Genomic DNA, 19,667 nt, shown 5'->3' on the forward strand with positions numbered 1-19,667 from the left:
AGATGACACCTGAAAATTTTCATCCTAAGTGTAAACATGTAGAGGCTATAATTACTAAAATTTGACATTAGGAGTAGGCAGCTTCTGAGATGTCCCCCACCCCATCCCACCTCCTGGTATTTGCTTTCTTCTGTATCTCCCTACCTTGAGTGTGCGCTGGGCCTAGTGACCTGTTTCCAGCAATAGCATATGAGTGGGATGAGACAAAAGACAATGGGGAGTCACTGACAAGATTAGGCTACGAAAGACCCGGACCTGGGGTTGCTCAACCCTTTTCCGGTTGCTGTGCGCTGCCCATGGAAAGGCCCAGGCGGCCAAGAGCTGAGAGAGTTCTGGTCAACAGCCAGGAAGAAGCCAAGCCCATCATTTCACAATGACGATGACCGGGAGTCAGTGATCAAAATAATGCAACGATAACGTGAGTTCTGGTAAGTCCTCATGAAACATGATAACAAACTGTTACTTGAACTTCACTTTTTTTTTTTTTTTAACAATTTGGGTTTTTTTTCACATTTATTTATTTTTATTTATTTATGGCTGCATTGGGTCTTCACTGCTGCACGCGGGCTTTCTCTAGTTGCATCAAGTGGGGGCTACTCTTCGTTGCGGTGCACGGGGTTCTCATTGCAGTGGCTTCTCTTGTTGCGGAGCACGGGCTCTAGGTGTGCGGGCTTCAGTAGTTGTGGCATGTGGGCTTCAGTAGTTGTGGCTCGCAGGCTCTAGAGCGCAGGCTCAGTAGTTGTGGCACACGGGCTTAGTTGCTCTGCGGCATGTGGGATCTTCCCGGACCAGGGCTCGAACCCGTGTCCCCTGCATTGGTAGACGGATTCTTAACCACTGTGCCACCAGGGAAGCCCTTGAACTTCACTTCTTAATGAGATGCATGGCTTTTCCTCCAACTGAGTTCATGTATCTGTGGACAAAAACTGCTTATTCACAGAATGGGACATTCAGCATTTTAAATATTTCAGCTGTAAAACTCAGAAAACCTCGTTTACATAATTATGTCATTAGCTCTGTCATAACCATGTTACTCAATTCTTTGAACGCCTTCTGAGTTATGTGCCTAAAATCACATAGCCATCTGTCACCAAATATTTTTAATGATTTGGCAGCTGGAAACTTGATGGAGTCCTTTTCAGTTTTGGTAAAGCAATATTTGGAACCCTCCTGACTTGAAAACGTGTCATCGGAATCTTACTAGACTCGGGTATTTGGAATTGTTCCTTTGCTTAGGAGGTTTTTATGCCCCGGGGCTGGTGAGAGGCCTCCCTCTCTTTTGAAAGTGAGAGAAGGGCAGGTGGGAAGAAGAGGTGGGAAAGGAGGAGGATCTCCCCGCACCTGACCCTCGACCTCTGGCACCTTCCCAGATGGGGAAGTTCTTGGAACACAACACAGGGGCGCTGGGCTCTGGAGACCCACTCCCTTCAAGCTGGGGTCAGCAAGCTCTTTCTGCAAAGGGTCCGAGAGTAGATGTTTTAGGCTTTGCAGCCATATATTTGACTCTGCCCTACACCCCCAAAGCTGCCAGAGACAGTAGGTAAACGCAGGATTGTGGCTATGTTCCAAGAAAATGTTACTTATGGAGACTGACGTTTGAATTTCATGTACTTTTCATGCGTCCCAACGTATTATTCCTCTTTTTTTTGATATTTTCCCCCAACCACTTAGAAGTGTAAAAACCATCTCAGCTCCGCTGGTGGCCAGATTTGGAACAAGGCCCTAGTTTGCTGACCCTGCTCCCAGGCTCCGAGGGGCCTATGCAGCTGTGCCCCTTGGAAAGGGGGCGTGCCTTTGAAATCCCCCGGGGACATGTTAGGATCACAGGGTGCTGCCCCACCCACTCCACACTGATTCAGTTGGTCTGGGGTGGGGTGGGGGTGGGGGGGGTGTCTGCTCATAAGTGTTTTTTCATTTCCCAGGTGATTCTAAGGTGTAGCCTGTCCTAATTGCGGCAGACTCTACACAGTTCTCAGGGTACAGTGCTGCTTTGTGCCACCAGTGGAAAGCATCACCAATGTAAGCTAAAGTTCACTTTTTTTTTTTTTTTTTTTTGCGGTACGCGGGCCTCTCACTGTTGTGGCCTCTCCCGTTGTGGAGCACAGGCTCCGGACGCGCAGGCCCAGCGGTCATGGCTCACGGGCCCAGCCGTTCCGCGGCATGTGGGATCTTCCCAGACCGGGGTCCCCTGCATCAGCCGGCGGACTCTCAACCACTGCGCCACCAGGGAAGCCCTAAAGTTCACTTTTTATTTTTTATTTTATTTTTTTTCTTTTTGCGGTATGTGGGCCTCTCACTGCTGTGGCCTCTCCCGTTGCGGAGCACAGGCTCCGGACGCGCAGGCCCAGCGGCCATGGCTCACGGGCCCAGCCGCTCCGCGGCATGTGGGATCCTCCCAGACTGGGGCACGAACCCGTATCCCCTGCATCGGCAGGCGGACTCTCAACCACTGCGCCACCAGGGAGGCCCTAAAGTTCACTTTTTAAATTGAAATATAGTTGATTTACAATATTGCATTAGTTTCAGGTGTACAATGTAGTGAGTCTCCATTTTTATACATTATGGTCACCACAGTAAGAGCAGTTACCATCCATCACCACAAAGCTGTTACAATATTGTCGACTATATTTCAATACACTTAATATCAATAACCATGAATATATCCTACATAGTCATCTTTTTCACTTCATGCCGGGCACCGAGGGTTTAGAGCTGAATCACTGGGTACCATTTTCCCCCTATATTTTTGACCAGAATTGACATCATCTTTCCTTTGGAATTCCTCTTTGAACACAAATTGATCCAGGTGGGTTTTTTTCTTGCCCCTTTGTACATTTTGGCTCCAAAGAACTTATGGTACCTTAGAATATGACCTATGACATCAAACCATAAAAACACAATTAGAATTGAAAGTATCAGGGCAGGAAAATAAATACGCCATGAACCTAGTCTAATGGAATTGCCGCCATTGAACGCATAGTGCTGAGATTTCCGGCGAAAGAAGACAGTGAATTAGTCATTCTCGTCGCTCGGTCAAAGCAAGCACACCATTCCTCTAGTGGAGACGGAGATCCTGACTCGCCACTTGGGAGGGGGTGAGGGGACCAGAGGTGAGCGGTGGGGACGGCCTGAGCAGTCGCCAGACGCCCGCGCTCTCCGCCCAGGAGCTCAGCTGGGGGAGGAGCGCGTTGAAGGGGGATGGGGGCGCCGTGAGGGGCTTCTGCCGAGGATGCAGGGAGAGAGGGCTGATCCGCGAGGCCGCCCCCGGGGCAGGGGAGGCCGGCGGGGCTGCGACCTGGACTCAGTGGGAAGGAGCGGGGCCCTCGCTCCTCCGCGTGCTCCGCTGCAATGAGACGAGACTGGGGAGCTTGGAGGTCGCCAGGAATGAGGAGCTTCCGGACCCTCCCTGTCGACCCTCCAGGCTCAGCCACTGGGGCATCTGAATGCAGGAGCTGGCGGAAGCTCAACCTCCAGAACAGGCCCTCGACGCCACGCCCCCTTCTAAACTCCGGGAGTCCCGACCCGAGGGCGCCTCCACCTGCTTTTCCGAGCGCGGGGATTCGTGGGCACCGTGGGGACGGGCAGGCGCGCGGCCAGTGGGCAGCTGGGGGCAGATTCGGAGGAGCGGGGCGGTTGGGGGGAAGGAGGGTCCCCTGGGCTCCGGGACCGGAGAGGGGGAGGCCGGGTGGGGCTTCGGCGCTGTGGCCGCAGAAGCAGGGGCGCAGGTGGTCCCGCCAGGCTCCGTCCCTGCAGAAGCTCAGCTGCTGCCGTGGGCCTAGTCACCGGTCGGCACGTGTCGCCGGAGTTCGGCTCTTTATTTGGGGCCACGAAGCCGTCCCGAGGGAAGAGGGGCCAGGAGGTCTGGGCCTGGAGCCCGGCCTTTCCTTTTCCCACGGGAGCGGCAGGTGAGGTGTGGCCACATGGGGTCCCCTTTCTTCCCCTGAGCTTGTCCCAAGGCCGGGCTCTGGGTTCCACCGTCCTGGTTCCTACCCCGGCGCCTCCCTGTGCTGGGCTGTCTGCCGGGAGGGAGTTAATGTTCTGAGCCTCACTTTTCGAAGCTGGAAAGCGAGACTGTTCGTCTCACGAGATTGCTCTAAGGATCAAGGGAGACTGTGAGTGCCTGACTGTCGGCTCAGCGCAGCGCCCGACGTGCTCCCCACTGGCCCCTTCACCTCCACCCCTCGACTACTGTCCCCCATCAGTGCCAGCGCCTCGGCAGGTGACTCTCAAGCTTCCCACGTGTGGGCTGCTTGCCTGGGACCTGATATGGGGGTAACTTCAAAACATTGCTAAGTCTTAGGTGCCTTTTAAAGAGACTCTTCAGGGGGCTTCCCTGGTGGCGCAGTGGTTGGGAGTCCGCCTGCCGATGTAGGGGACACGGGTTCGTGCCCCGGTCCGGGAGGATCCCGCATGCCGCGGAGCGGCTGGGCCCGTGAGCCATGGCCGCTGAGCCTGCGCGTCCGGAGCCTGTGCTCCGCAACAGGAGAGGCCACAACAGTGAGAGGCCCGCGTACTGCAAAAAAAAAAAAAAAAAGAGAGACTCTTCAGGGCTTCCCTGGTGGCGCAGTGGTTAGGAATCTGCCTGCCAATGAAGGGGACACGGGTTCGAGCCCTGGTCGGGGAAGACCCCACATGCTGCAGAGCAACTAAGCCCGTGCACCAAAACTACTGAGCCTGTGCTCTAGAGCCTGTGAGCCACAACTACTGAGCCTGTGTGCCACAACTACTGATTCCGTGTGCCACAACTACTGAGCCTGTGTGCCACAACTACTGAAGCCCGCATGCCTAGAGCCCGTGCTCCACAACAAGAGAAGCTACTGCAATGAGAAACCCACAGACCACAACGAAGAGTAGCCCCCGCTCTCCACAACTAGAGAAAGCCCACGCACAGCAACAAACACCCAATGTAGCCAAAAATAAATAAATTAAAAAATAAATAGAGACTCTTCAGCATTCTGTGACAATTTTTCAATAAAAATGCAAAGCATTTTAAAAAAACCCCAGAAAATAACAAGCGTTGGCAAGGATGTGGAGAAATTGGAACCCTTGTGCACTGCTGATAAAAATGTAAAATTGGGGAATTCCCTGGCGGTCCAGTGGTTAGGACTCGGCGCTTTCACTGCCGAGGATCCCGGTTCACTCCCTGGTCGGGGAACTAAGATCCTACAAGCTGCACAGCATGGCCAAAAAAAAAAAAACAACAAAGAAAGAAATGAAAAAGAACTACATTATTCAGCAGTTCTACTTCTGGGTCTGGACTTGCAAGAGGTGATTGCAGGGCTCGAACATATTTGCACACCTGCGTTCATGGCGGTGTTACTATTCACAAGAGCCCAAGGGTGGAAGCAACCCAAGTGTCCATGGACGAATGAATAGATGAACACAATATGGTCCAACCATACATGCGAACGTTATTCAGCCTCAAAAAAGGAAATTATGACACAGGCTACAATGTGGGTGCACCTTGAGGACACTTTGCTAAGTGACATAAGCCAGACACGAAAGGACAGACACTATATCTTTCTTCTTCAAGGCGGTCCTTAGAATAGCCAAATTCATAGGGACAGAAAGTAGATGTTGGTTACCACGGGCGGGGGGAGGGGGTGGGGAGCTAGTGTGTAACGGGGACAGAGCTTCTGTTTGGGAAGATGAGGAAGTTCTGGAGATGGGTGGTGGCGAGGGTTACACAACAATGAGAATGTACACAATGCCAGTAAAAATGGTCAAAATGGTAAATTTTGTGTTACGTATATATATATATATATTTTTTTTTTTTGCGGTACGCGGGCCTCTCACTGTTGTGGCCTCTCCCGTTGCGGAGCACAGGCTCCGGACGCGCAGGCTCAGCGGCCATGGCTCACGGGCCCAGCTGCTCCACGGCATGTGGGATCCTCTCAGACCGGGGCACGAACCCGTGTCCCCTGCATCGGCAGGCGGACCCTCAACCACTGCGCCACCAGGGAAGCCCTGTGTTATGTATATTTTACCACAATTGAAAAAACACCCAAGGCATTTGTTAAATACTTTAAACTTCAAGTTAAATAACTGGTCACTGTCATTTATATGAACATATGCAAGAGGACAAACCCTGACAATTACCCAAGTTAAGTTGATAAAGATGTGAAGCATTTTCCTCTTCTGTTAAGGTGATGTGTCTAAACCTCCGGCACATATATAGGCCAACGGTAGGCGGTCCGTAGGTGGTCTGTGTTTTATTATTATTATACCAATTTTTTTTTGGCCACACCATGTGGCTTGTGGGATCTTAGCTCCCCGACCAGGGATCGAACCTGGGCCCCCAGCAGTGGAAGCGTGGTGTCTTAACCACTGGACCTCCAGGGAATTCCCTTGTTATTATTATAGACAAATTCTGGTGATAGGTGCCCTTCGGAGCGTTGTGGATGGAGCCAAGGTTAAGGTGCAGGAGAGAGAAGGGAGCGCTGTACTCCTTCTGGCTCCAGTCTTAGGAAATTCCCTGGCAAAGATACAAGGTATAGATTGCCGTGGGGCTTCCAGAACAGCCAGACACACCCAGAGTTGCTGAAGTCACTTTTTTGTTCCTTCCTTCCCTCATCCAAGTATCAAGTCTAGTTCATCCGTGTTGTGGGCGATAGTCTGTGTGGACAACACGGGCATTGCAAACGTGAGCAGGGTGATTTCCTGGCCTCCAGAGGCTTATCAAAGCGGAGAGGAGAGTTACATGTGTAATAATAAGCAGCTGGGTGTGCCCCCAGGTGGGCAGCCTTTGTCCTGGGCTGCGGGTGGAGAGAGGCAGGACCACGTCCGGGGAGTGCAGGTACCCGTGGTCACGATGTGAAGCCACTGCTGGTGGTGGTCCGACTCGAGCAGACTCTCGGGATGTGCCTGGGCGCCCGGCACGTGCTCACACGTTCTGACCCTTTGCTCTTGTTTTCTCTCCCCTCCCCTCCCGAGGCCGGCCGGAGCCTTCCCGACCCTGAGCGTCCGAGGTGATGGCTGGGGCAGCGGTGGCCACCCTGATCCCTGTGCTGTACTCGGTGGCCGGCAACAAGTCTGGCTACCACGTGGGGCAGCAGCTGCGGTTCGGCTTCATCGCTGTGTACGAAGTGGTGGTGTATGTGGTCCCCATGCCCCGGGCCCTCATCCACGAGGACTTCTGGTGCCACGGCAACATCACCTGCCGCTGCTTGGCCGAGTGCTTTGAGAACCGTTTCAGCAGCCTCACCGTGGGGCTGGGGTGCTTCTCCTTCTTCTGCTTCCTCATGGAGTTCTTCATGGCCCAGGTCCGGCACAAGCAGATCAAGGCCAGGTCGGTGGAGTCGGTGGCAGGGGACGTGGAGGAGGGCTCCGTGGTGGGCATCCGGGAGCAGGTGCCCTCCCCGAAGACGGCCGCCCCCAACTTCTACTGGGAGGAGATGCTGCTGTGTCCCTGCTGTACTTCCTGCTGCAGGTGGGCGCGCAGTGCGTGTTCCTGTTCCTGCTCAGGTACCAGCACCCGCCCCTGGTCAGCCAGGCCACCGTCCACTGCAGCACTGACAGCTGCCCCGGGCCCTTCTTCTGCGTCATCCGCGGCCCCACAGAGAAGCGCGTGTCCATCTACACGCTCATCGCCGTGTCCATCGTGATCATCCTCTTCTGCTCCGGCTTCTTCTTCTACAGCGTCCACCACTACCTGCTCCAGGGCCGGCCCAGCGCCACGTTCTGTCCCGGCTGACGCTGGGGGTCTGGGTCCCTCCGAGCTCTGTCCTCGTGGGGCTTCCTCCCGCCGACCTTCGCTTTCCTCCTCCGCAAAATAAATGTGTGTGTTTACGTCCCCTGCCCACAGCCAGGCTCGGGTTGTTTAACTGGGGGTGGGGGTGGGGGGGCATGTGGTGACAGGTCCAAGATCCTCCCCGGGGCCCGTGACGCAGAGCTTCCCGCCTTGTTCTTCCAGCGTCTTCTGATAGATCGGAGGAGCTGAGAGCCGCCAAGGTCCAAGGAGGTTGGTGGGCCCCCGGGATGCGCTGTAAATGCAGAGGGTGGAGCCGCAGCCCCACCTGTGCTCTCCCCGCCAGCGTGATGCTCCCAAATCACTTAGGTGGACGTGCTTGGGATTTCCCCCTCGTGTAGCCTCGGTTCTGAGGCTGACTGTGCAGATCAGGTGTCCCCCAGAGACTTTCCGCCCTGATGTCCATGCCTTTGTGTAATCCCTCCCTTTTGAGCTCAGGCAGGAACCATGAGTTGCTTCTAACCCACCAGATGTCACGCCTGTGAGATAGAAGACTCTCCCTTACTGGCTTTGAAGGGAGGGACTTTGGGGGTAGGAGCACGGCAAGGAAGTGCAGGCATCCTCTTCGAGGTGAGAGGGGCCCCCAGCTGATGGACAGCAGCAAAACGGGGACCTCAGTCCTGAAACCGAGAGAGGCCCTATGGTCCCCCATCTCTTGTGGGCAAGGTTCTAGCCTCCATGACCTTCCCCGGCTTCCAAAGGGCAGATTCGAACAGTTGCTCATCAAGGGAGGAGCCGGCCAAAGACCACCTGAGGCGAGACTAACGGGACCGGAGAAGCTCTTCAGGATTAGAAGACTGACCACCTGAGACCCTGCACACCCCCTCGTCTGTCAGCAGCCCCAGCCATGAACCACGTTATAAAGCCCCTCATCAAATCCTCTGGGGTTGGGACACAGTTTTCGAGGCAGGAGCCCACCGTGTCCCCCTTTTCCCGGCAAAGCAATAAAGCTGTTCTTTTCTGCTTCACCCAAAACTCTGTCTGTGAGATTCGATGTGGCACTCGTGCAGAGAAGCTGAGCTTTCGGCATTAGTCCTACAACCGCAAAGGAATCGAATTCTGCTCACAACTTAAATGAACTTGGAAGTGGCTTCTTCCCCAGTCAAGCCCCCAGATGGGAACACAGCCCAGTGTGCCGTGGATGGCAGTTTCAGGAGACGGCAGAGGACTCCGCCTGGGCTCCTGACCCACAGAAACTGTGGGTCACTACAGGTGTGTTGTTGTAAGCTGTTAGGTTTGTGGAAATCTGTTGCCCAGCATAGAAAACGAGCACACTGACACCAGGGCCCCACCTGGTACAGGAGCCGGCGGAAGCTGGGTGGTCTCAGCTTTCATGCGTCTGTGGAGGCGTGCTTTTCTTCCATCCCAGGAGACGATTCTCCTTTGCTCTCTCCAGCAGCCGGCCCAGCCCCAGCCGAAGCGGCTTGTGCCAGGGACTGAGGCCACTGCTGCGTCTGCCCCTCCTCCCTGGGTAAGGGAGCCCCTGCATGGGCCAGCTCAGCGTCCTGAATGACCCACTGGCTCTGCGCTGGGCCCAGCAAGGCAGGACCTGAGGGCCCAGCACCTTCCGTTGCACATACGGTCACAGATACGTGACCTTGCTGGGCTCACACCCCACCCCACCCCCGCCTCCAGGCACAAAGCCTCCAGATGCACCTCGACTCCCCCCCCAGGCTGGACGTCTTTGTGCAGACTGTGGGCAGGGCCTGTGCAGCCCCGCTTAGAACCTCAGCTGGGCTGTGGGGAGACTCCAGCCTGTGGGTGAGGCTTCACCCAGTGCATTCTTGGTTTTGTTAGAAGACGGGTTACTCCTGGGACGGGTGGGGCATCATAGGGCAGAATCAGAGCCAAGCATTTCTATCTGCCCAGCGCCCGGAACAGTGTCGGGTACATACTAGGGACTCAAGAAGTACTTTTGTAGACCATGGGAGTATAAGCACGTGGTCTCAGAGAATCTGGGCCTGTTTCTGGGGCTTGTAGGCAGTGGTGACACGGCTCTCAGTCAGGTTCACAGAGTTGGAATCAAGGTCTGGCTTGTATCACAAGCAGGCCTCTCACCCCCACTGTCCTGGGCTCATCTGGTTGCAGGCGATGGTGCCCAGTGGTCAGGTCTGTAGATGGAGGCTGCTCAGGGCTTCAGCTTGACCACAGGAAGGACTGGACGCGGAGTGGTCAGTGGATAGCCACGTCTGAGCATCTACTCATCCAGGTGAAGACTATTCCAGGCAGAGGGACGAGCAAGGGCCCCGCGGGGGTTACTGGTATGTTCAGTCAGGGGCAAAACGCTCTCCGGTCATTTGAATAGGGAGAGGCTAACACAAAGACTGGCTAACTACCTACAGGGGTTGAGAGAGGACTCTAGGTTTATGGAAGCACCGGCAGGCAGCTTCTGCCGCGAGGGCCGAGGGAGCCTGGACGTGGAGGACGGTGTGGCTGCACAGGGGCGAGCCATCTGCGGGGGACGGAGAGACTGGCCAGAGGGGGCAGGGAGCCGGCTCACGGGGCCCCCAAGGTGGCCACTGCTGGCCCCATACCCCCAGCACTGGCTGCTGCACTAAGAAGCAGCCCATGGGGAGGAATTCCCGTCTTTCCCCACGGCCTCCCGGGCCCTTCCAGGACATCTGTCCTGTTTCCTGAAAAACCCCGACCTCAAGGCATCCAGCAAAGGAGAAGTGCCACAGGGTCCAGCCCAGGGTCATAAAGCAGGGGGAAGAGTGTGGCCCTGGGGCTGACAGCTGGCTCGGTCCCCCCCGGGCCACTCAGCGTCTGTGTGAGCTCCTAGCCCATGGGACTTCCAAAGGACAGTGGGCACCTCTGCTCAGGGAAGGGGCCTGCACACCATCCCAGAAGTGGGGACCGTCCCAGCAGCACCCTGCCCGGCGCTGGCTGCATTCGGTGTTTCCAAATGGAGCCACGGCTCCAAGGGAATGTTTTCACCTGATGACTGCATTAGAAAGGAAATGACGCACAAGGATCTGCAGCCAATGAAAAGCGTAGGTGCCTTTTATTATTAGCTGGAAAGGTGTCTGATAACATTCACGGTGGGGCTCTGCGAAGGCTGGGCCGAGCCCCTCACGCGGCTCACGGGCAGCCGAGGGTCTTCCAGCCCCATTTCCTGCGGCCTGACTTTTGGGCTGATGGGTCCAGATGGGCCTCTGAGAGTAGGGGCTTGAGAGCCTGTGGAGCCCACCTACCTGGCAAACCGCGTGCAAACAGGGAGCAAGACGGAGATACACAGAAAGAAGGCGGGAAAAAGCAAGCGCAGGAGAGAGTGTCAGGTGCGTCCACTGACTTTCCACCACACAGCCATCCCGCACCCTTGTAATGGGCCCAATTCATATCGACTTCTCTGGGCAGTCAGACCAACAGTCACATCCCCCTGGGGGGAGAAAGGAGGAAGTGGGCAGAAGTAGGCCCGAGGAGGGGAGGGGTGGGCCAGGCCTACACGCTGACCCAGAGAGCATAGCAGCAGGGAGGCCGTCCACGCGTGAGGGCTGCTCGCGTGGTGACCACTCCCAGGGCGAAGCCTGGCTCCTTCCGTCCCACTTGAGGAAGCATTCAGAATGCAAGCAGAACAGATGCATCACAGGGCAAGTCTCCAGTCTGTCCCGGATGATCGAAAGTATCAAACTTTGGCTCTTCAGTCATTGCTGCTACGAAGTGATACCTCACCACTGACCGTGACCCGAGGTCCCGGCTCCTGCTCTGGAAGCTGGACAAGCAGCCTCCACGCGTGTTCCTCTCCTCCGAGCCTGGACTCCAGAGCCCAGGGTCCAGGTTGGGGGGCAGGGTTGGGGCCGAGGCGGCTCCAGCAGAGGAGGAGGGAGGGCGGTGATGACTCGTAATTCCCGGAATGGACTCAATCGTCCACGGGGACAATCTCGTAACTGTATCCAACTAAGACGTTATTTCTGGGACAAGTTATTGTGACACAGGGAATTATTCTGAAAGGTTTGCCTGAGTCTGTTTAATAATCAAAAAAAAAAAAGAAAAGAAAACAACTTGCCTATTTATAGCTTTCAAAGTTTTGTTTTTTTAAAAACTATTTTGGCCGTGCCATGAGGCTTGCGGGGTCTTAGTTCCCCGACCTCGGACTGAACCTGTGCCCTCGGCAGTGAAAGCGTGGAGTCCTAACGACTGGACTGCCAGGAAAGTCCCCAAAGTACTTTCACATACATGCTCTCATCACCCGACTTCTCTCCTCTTCCTTCGCCCCTCCCTCTCCTTCATTTATTCAAAACCAATTTTGTGCCTTTCCCGATTGGGGGTGGGGGGCAGCTCTTGTCTTCTGTGCATCGTGCATTTAATTTCTCCTATTGTGTCCCTTGTCAACCTTTGACCATTTTTCTGTTAACCTTTTCACTGCAAGGAAGACCTGGGTGATGAGATGAGTTGCTGAAATGAGGTCAGAGACCGTCCCCGGGGTCAGATTCCCCGGGGTCAGGTTCCCCGCGTTCCCCTGGCCGTCCTCCCCTTTGGAGGATGAGAGTTAAGGGCGTTTCTGTGAGTCCAGGAAACGGGATGAGAAGGCGAGAGGGATGACCGACCGGACCAACGTAGACATTGTTAAGAAATTTATTTGCAATTCTTGTTTTTTGTTTTTTTTTTTGGTTTGTTTTTTAAATAACATCATTCCTTAGATAAAAATGCAATCTTACAGGAATATACATAGCGTCTCACACAGAGATGGCCCTGAAGCTCTTCTCGATTCCCTGGCCTTTCTCGAGGTGAGAAGGGACCCAGGCGAGGCCGCTGACTTGGGGTGATTTGATGATTACAAACTGTACAACAGTATTTACAACATGAGGCTGTGAAGCCGCAGGGCCTGGAGGGAGGTGTACGGGACGCAGGGGGTGGGGAGGGGATGGGCGCAGGGGCGACGGCGGGGGCACCGACCTCTGGGAACGAGCATGATTCGGTGGGTCGGAGGATGAAGGGGGTCCGAGCTGGGACAAGAGGCGGGGGGGGGGGTGGAGGGGCTGCGTCCGTACCTCCCGCACGGAGGACCTTGGCTTGGTAGCTCAGGGGCATCAAAATAAAACAGGGCAATTGTGACAGCGATACACACTCTGGCGTTTCACCAACCAGTGGGGGGCCCGTCACCCTGATTCTTAGTGGACGTGTGTTTTCCACGGTGGTTCTCGCTGCTACATCACAGACTAGTCCAGACCTGCTTGTGCCTTGGACATCCGGGCCTCCAGAGCCAGACCTTATTCCCTCAAGGCTCTGGGAGAACAGTGGAGGGGGGCGGGCAGGGAGGTCAAGGCCAGACTCTGAGGGTGGGTGGGATGCCCTTGACGTGCAGGCAGTAAGGGGCCTCTGCATCTGGGTCTCTGGGGCCGCCTTCTGAAGGAGACCTTGGTGCTGGATTATTTGTTTTACAAACCGTCTACCCTTGAGTCCCAAGTTCTGTTTTTCCCTTTCAAGCCTGGCATGGTGTCTCCACGGTGGGACATCTTGGGGGAGGGGGGCTTGGAACCCAGTGACCCGTCTAGGGACAGGGCCTCCCCTGCCCCCTGCTCTGGGCTTTGGGGCCCCGCAGGCCACGCCCTCAGGAGCCAGGGCAGCGGGTGGCGACCGAGGCTGGGCCCCCTTCTCCTCATGCCGGCCCACAAACACAGGGGCACCGAGGATGGCGGGACGGGAGCCTCCGGGCCGCACCGTGACTAGGAAGCACTGTGCCCACCTCCGTGTCTCCTACAGACACGGCTCTCCCCTGAAACAGACAGCCTCTGACCCCAGAGCGGCTCAGATGTGAGCTCGGTGGAACATCTTCCCACTCCCGAGTCCTCCCAGGTGGTGAATTGTCGTACATGTCTGATTCACGTGGACTAAGTGTCACACTCCCTTTCCAGGAGCCGTATCCACGTCACACTACTTATTCTGAAACCTGGGTGCCTGGATGCCCCACAAAAGGGGAGGCGTCTGCAGCAAGGCAGCCCCAACCCACAGGAGGCTGTGGACTCGGCTGATGTGACATCCAAACTCTTGTCCCGCTCTCTAGTCCCCCTCTGGGCGTCCCTGATTTAGGGGAGAAAGGGAATGTCCGTGGAAGACTCCACCTCCGACTGCTCTCAGGGTTCAGTGATTTGCCCAACTCAGCCTAACGGTACATTCCATACACTCCGCTGCAATCGCCAGTTCCCCTTCAGAGAGCCCACAAGGAGGCTGTTCTAAGACACCAGGGAGCCTCAGGGGCTTCGCCACCCGCCTGCTATGGACCAAACCTCCTCCAATCATGGCAAGAAAAAATCTTGACTTTAAGAGTGGTGGTATTTTCTCCATGAAGAGAAGTGATATTTAGTTCATAGTAGAATTCAGTCCGGACGGCACGCTTCCACCCGGGGGAGGACCTCTGCTTCTCTCTCCAGTCAGCACTCAGCCTTCTGAGAGGAGGGCAAAGCCAGGCATCTTGATCCCAGCCCGAGGGCTGGCGCCTGCCCCGTCACGGTGCGTGCGCGTGTACAAGAGCGTGTGTCGGTGTGCGCGCGTGTGGGGTGCAGGTCTCTCCCCAACGATGCGGAACCCTGGCAGAAACACATTTACCTGCTGGTTTGCTGCCTGGCCTCACAAAGCAGGGTTTCGTTGGAAACAAAAATAAATAAATAAATAAAGTTAAACCCAGAAATGGCTTCACAAAGAAACTATGTTAGAATCTGCTCACAGGCCCCTTCTCACTGAACCGGGGGAAGAGGGAAAACGGGGGGCTGGGGAAAAGGAGGGAGGCCCACCCTGATGCGGGCACAGCTGCGAGGAAAGCTGGGCGCTGGCTTCCTGTGGTGACCCCGGGGTATCCCCCCAGCCCGCCTGTCGTCCCACTGGAGCCCGTGGCCCACACGCGGGAGAAGTATCCGCAGAGAGGGGGACAGGGTGGCAGACACCCCTAACGGCCAGAGACAGTGGTTTGGCTGGGAAAACAGCACCAGAGCACTTTTATTTTTCTCTTCTTCTACGGTCGATCTTGAGGCCCCCGCCTCTCTGCTGTCCCGGCCACGGCGGGCCGTCACACCGGACACTTCCTTCCACAAAACAGGAGCAGACACAGGGGGTCAAAACATGCCCCCTTTTGCCCCAGTTTCCCTTCGGTTCAGTGCTGGCACTTTCCGCAGACCAGAGCCTGGTCTTTAAAAAAACAGACCTGGCCTGGGCTCTGGTTCGACGGACCAGCGGCTTAGAGGGTCGACACCAGGTCGCCCGGCCCTTGGCCTCTTGGACAGCGACACGCCCGTCCTTCCGGTCTCGCTGGGTGTGGAGGTGCCACCCCCGTGCTCAGCAATGCCTGTGACGGTGGCCTGACGAGGCTGTGGGCCTCCACCACGCGGGCTCCTCCCTGTACTGGTCTAGGTGCCGTTCTGTTCCTTGGCCTATGGGGTGGGGGGCACATACTCTCAACTGGCCCCTGGAAAGCAGCCCTCACCCCCTCGATGACCTCCAAGCTCCTCCCTTTCAGGGGCTCTTCTTCCTCAGAAAGACGTCACATTGGCCTTGGAGGGTGTGGTGCCCTCAGCTAACGGATGGGGAGACGGTGTGTCTGGAGGCCGGCCGGCAGGAAGTGATGGGCGGCTCAGGATGAGACCCTGCAGCTCGGAAGCCACGGCGTGGAAGAGGATAAAGACGGGTAAGGCAGACCCTTGGGTCCCAGTCAGACTGAGAAGATGAGGGAAGAGACTGGACGAAGAGCTTCTGAAGCAAAGCAGAGAAAAATTCACAGATCAAGCCAAAATCTAGGGGAAATGTCTGCATTTTAACCCAAGACCAAAAAGAACCTTCTAGGAGGCGGGTGGAAAGGAGACAGCCGGGAATCAAGCCAAGCACGTAAGTAACTGTAAGGTTAAGGTGGAAACAAGAGGCTGGCCCAGCAGGGGACAAACACAGACCAGCTTCACCAAACCCTGAGCCTAAACTCCTCAAGTCCTTCAGGTCCTTGGCCATCATGGCTTTTCTCCTGCTGCTCAAGGGCTTCAGAAAACACAATGGTTCTGCTTTCCAAGGTCATGGGAAGATTCTGTTTTGGGTGCAGAGGTGGAGACAACAAGACGGATGAGGCTCGGGAGGATGGGTGCCGCGTGTCCGTCCCACCCTAGCTGGTCCTGAGCTCTGGCCCAGGAAGACCCCTCCCTGGATGGGTCTTCCCGACAGAGACAAAGCTGACGGCAAAGGAGAAGCACGCCTGCAGTGTGCGTGGTGATGGGGGGGACGCGCTTGGCGGAGCCCTGGGAGTAGCTGGCATAAGCCCAGCACGAGCCGGTCGCTGAGATTTGGTGACACAGATGAAAAGCCCAAAAGGAAAACAGAAGACAGCACGAGAAGGCTGAGTGTGTGCCGGCGTGTGTGAGGTCAGCTAAGAGTCCACAGCTCTATCCAGGGGCCAAATGCACAGCAAGAGCTGGGTATCAACCCCAAAGGGCTCCGCTCTCCATCAGAACTAAAATCCTAGCAGCCGCGGCAGACATCTAGGGAAACGGGACAAAGGACCTCAATGTAACTCCTACAAGACCTCGATGGCACCAAGAAGGAGCGCAGAGACTGGAAGGGTTGCGCTTGGAGGAACAGAGAGCAGCCCTCGCATGTGTTCACCTGGGGGCGTGCACATCAGGCCACCACAGGAAAACCCGTCTTCACGGAGCAGCGGGCACTGCCTGGCTTTGACTTCTAAGTTGCTCTGGTAAGTCAGCGCCAAGAAGCGCTGAGCGAGCCCGGGGCTGGAAGAGACTCAACGGGGAAGGTCCGGATGAACGGTTGGGTCCTGCTTCCCCCGAATCGGTCACTGTTGGAACCTGTTTGAAGGATGTAGCACCCGGGTGATGTCCAGGTGGGTGCGGGGGCAGAGAGATGCCCCCACAATGCCTCCGGGCCTGCCCTCACCACGAGTTCCCAACGCACCGCCCGCCCCCAGTCCTCGTCCCTCTGTGGCTGCCGTACCGCGAGGGGTGGGCTGGAGGAGATCCTGTTCCAGAATGAGTGAAAGATGGAGAAGCGAGCAGGACGGACTTGGCTTTGGATGGACAGGATGCACCTGCTGCCTGGCTCCGGCCCCTGCTGTCGGCTGAGGACCCCCTCCCCTCCACCCTCCCGGTCAATGGGCACTTCCCTAAGGAACGCTTGTGCCAGGGCGGGGGGTGGTGAAGGGTAAGGTCAGCCACCCTTCCCGGGGGGACCCGGTGACGAAAGAGGCTGCTTAGGGCGCCTCACGGCCCCTCACGGTGCAGGGCTCTCCCCGGAGAAACTCCAACTCTGAAAACCAGGGCAGAGCAGACAGAGTGACGTGGGAAGAAGACGGGTCCTGGTCTCTCAAAGCAAGACACGGAGGCACCTATTACCCCGTCTGGGGAAAAGTGAGGGAAACGGAAGAGAACACAAGATATGCAAAACAGTGAGGCCCAAGCCTGCGTCGGGACCCACACGGGTAGTGCCGGCACTTGTCACACAAAGGACAAGAAAAGCTGTCCCCTTTTTCCCCAGCCACACGTAGAAAAGCACTTAAGAGCTCAAAGGTGAAGCTTGTCACACTCCAAATACAAAATGATTTACTTACATGCAGCAAATATACAAGAAGTGAATCCAAAACCAAACTTAATTCATTATATTCGCCTGGCACAATTGCAATTCAGTTTTAAAAAAATATTTGTAAAATACTGAGACTGACCTGAATTCAAGTATAACGGTCTCTTCAGCAGAAACACCATCAATGCAGTAAAACATTACACGGAACAAATCGAAGCAAAACGCCTTCTGAGTTTCTCCCTTAAATTTCTGTGTGGTTTTTTAAACACAGTTTTAATGCCAACACAACTCACAACTGTATTTTTAAAATGAATATTATTGCATTGTTTTTGCATATCTTGTGGGACAGAAAATGCAGAGTTACTGATTCCCGTTTCAGAAGCAGAGAGTGTGGTTTGCTTTTGCTTTCAAACGGCCCCAGATTCAGAGCTCCCCACCCTTAAGCCCCAAGGGGAACTGCGGGCAGACTGGCGGCCCGGGCGCAGCGTGGCTGCAGACTCAGCCCACGCCCGCACACACACAACCCACCGTACACACGGCACACACACTCGCAGAGACCCCGTGCTGCTTCCTCTCTCGGGCACGCGCTACTACACACATTTGTGCAAGACCCTACCAAGTGCATTGCTGATCACCTTTAAATTATGAAACCAAACCGAAGAAATCTTGTCACTACCTAAGGAAATGATAACAAACTATTGGGCATACACCACGGCTGGTAAAACTCTCCCACGGCGGCTCTGTTGAATCCTCCGTAGAAAAGGAAACCACGACCGTTAAATAATACAACAAAACTGAACCCGATTTACATTTGCAAAAGTGAAAACGGTAAGGTGGGTGGCTGCAAAACTTTGTAAACACTCTTCTCCCTCCCCTCCCCCTGGGAAAACAAAAGTATAAAAAAACAAAACCCCCCAAATGAAAACTGCAACATGCTGTGAAGAAAAATGTCAAATCCTCAAACAAAAGAGCGCTGGACAGGCGCTCAGCACCACCGGTCTTGTCCCGGCGGGCGTGCCCGCTCCCCCGGCGCCGACGGTGCGGTGTGGCCGTGACCACGGCCGGGTGGGAAGGGGGTCCAGACGCGGGTGGCGCAGGGGGCGGTGGCCAGCCTTGGCTTGGAGCTGCAGCGCCCTCCCCTCCCCAGGGCCTGGCCGGGGCCTCCTTCCTTCCGTGAAGGCACAGGGCCCTGGCTCTATGGGGACAGTGAGGCTCATACAGAATATGTGCAAAATGAGTTCTTGACAAGCAGAGTTGAAAGACACCCGTTTGGCGCAGGGTCCTTTGGGTGAGGGTTGAGGGAGCCGAGGCGGCCGCGGGGGGGGGCCCCCTCCCTGGTGCCCGCGCCCTCCCCCCACCGCTCCCCGCCGGACACGGACCGCGGCTGCTCCTCTCCTGGCCGCCGACTCGGTCTTGTCCCTACGAAATGAATGAAGACGCTGTTCCGGTTAACTCCAGGTCACGAGAACAGTGAGGCACTTCTGAAACGGACCCATTAGGAACATGGAGACAAATAAAAACCCGGCATCTCCGGCCCGGCTGCTACAGGCTGCTGGCGAAGGCCCTGCTGTCCCGGGGCTCCTCTCCGCCCTGGCGGGGCTCGGGGCTGGGCGCCCAGGCCGCGTCCTCCGCGCCCCCCTCTCGGTCTGGCCCCGGGTCCCTGCAGTTTGCACACGGGAGCAGGGTACCGTTGGGGCTCTGCCGGGCGCCCCCGCTAAGGATGTTGTCGGCCGCGCTCTCCATCTCCTCGATGGTCATGTCGCAGGCGTCGGCCAGCTCCTGGGTGGTGGCCTCGAGGAACCTAGGATCCTGAGCAAAGTGCCCGAGTCCTTCTGAGATCAAGACCTGGGGGAGAGGGAGGCCGCGACGGCGTTACTCCTGAGCCCGGCTCCTGGGGGAGAGGGGGCCGCGACGGCGTTACTCCTGAGCCCGGCTCTTCCCTTCGGGGCCGGCGCAGGGGCTTCCGACTGGTCACTTCGGGAGGAGAGTGTGTGTACGTGCGTGCGTGTACTCGCGTGTGCGTGCATCACGTGAGTACACGTGTGTGTGGTTGCGCACCGGGCAGGAGTGCGACGGAGCGCCCCTGCGGGCATTAGGGGCGTGCGGGCCGGAGGAGAGACGGCGGGGCGGGGGCACCGTCATCAAACGCAGGCAACCTGGGCGCACGGAGGCCACAGGGGCCCCGGTCCTTCCCTCCCACCCACCCGGCGCCCCAGGACGCCCACGTGACTCTTTCCAGGAAACCTTCAGTCTCGTTTGGTGACACCTGGCCCAGTGCCACTGGTTGCTTTTCTGGGAGTGAGGATCTCGGGGACGATGCGTGTGCGTGTGTGTGTGCACGCGTGTGCACGCGTGTATGTGCAGGACACACCCGGCCCCTGCCCGCTCTGTCCCGAAGCATCTGCCCCCTTCCTGG

General features: G+C 56.3%; 2 protein-coding genes across 2 annotated transcripts in view; one reads left to right on the plus strand and one right to left on the minus strand.

The window, feature by feature from the left end:
* Positions 1-289: 289 nt before the first annotated feature.
* On the plus strand, positions 290-7,794 carry LOC308625316 (uncharacterized protein). The gene is made up of 2 exons (XM_081249331.1): positions 290-428; positions 6,934-7,794. The coding sequence occupies exon 2, from the start codon at positions 6,972-6,974 to the stop codon at positions 7,602-7,604; it is 633 nt and encodes a 210-aa protein (XP_081105457.1). The 5' UTR covers positions 290-428; positions 6,934-6,971; the 3' UTR covers positions 7,605-7,794.
* Positions 7,795-12,221: 4,427 nt separating this feature from the next.
* Positions 12,222-19,667, minus strand: part of CACNA1C (calcium voltage-gated channel subunit alpha1 C) — a 471,172-nt gene continuing 463,726 nt past the window's right edge. Inside the window, exon 48 of the mRNA XM_081249321.1 lies at positions 12,222-19,096. Within this exon, the coding sequence (XP_081105447.1) occupies positions 18,794-19,096 (303 nt within the window). The 3' untranslated portion in view covers positions 12,222-18,793. The remainder of the gene's footprint in view (positions 19,097-19,667) is intronic.

The sequence above is a fragment of the Mesoplodon bidens genome (assembly GCF_964165515.1).
Source record: "Mesoplodon bidens genome assembly, chromosome: 11".
In the NCBI taxonomy this organism is placed as follows: Eukaryota; Metazoa; Chordata; class Mammalia; order Artiodactyla; family Ziphiidae; genus Mesoplodon; species Mesoplodon bidens.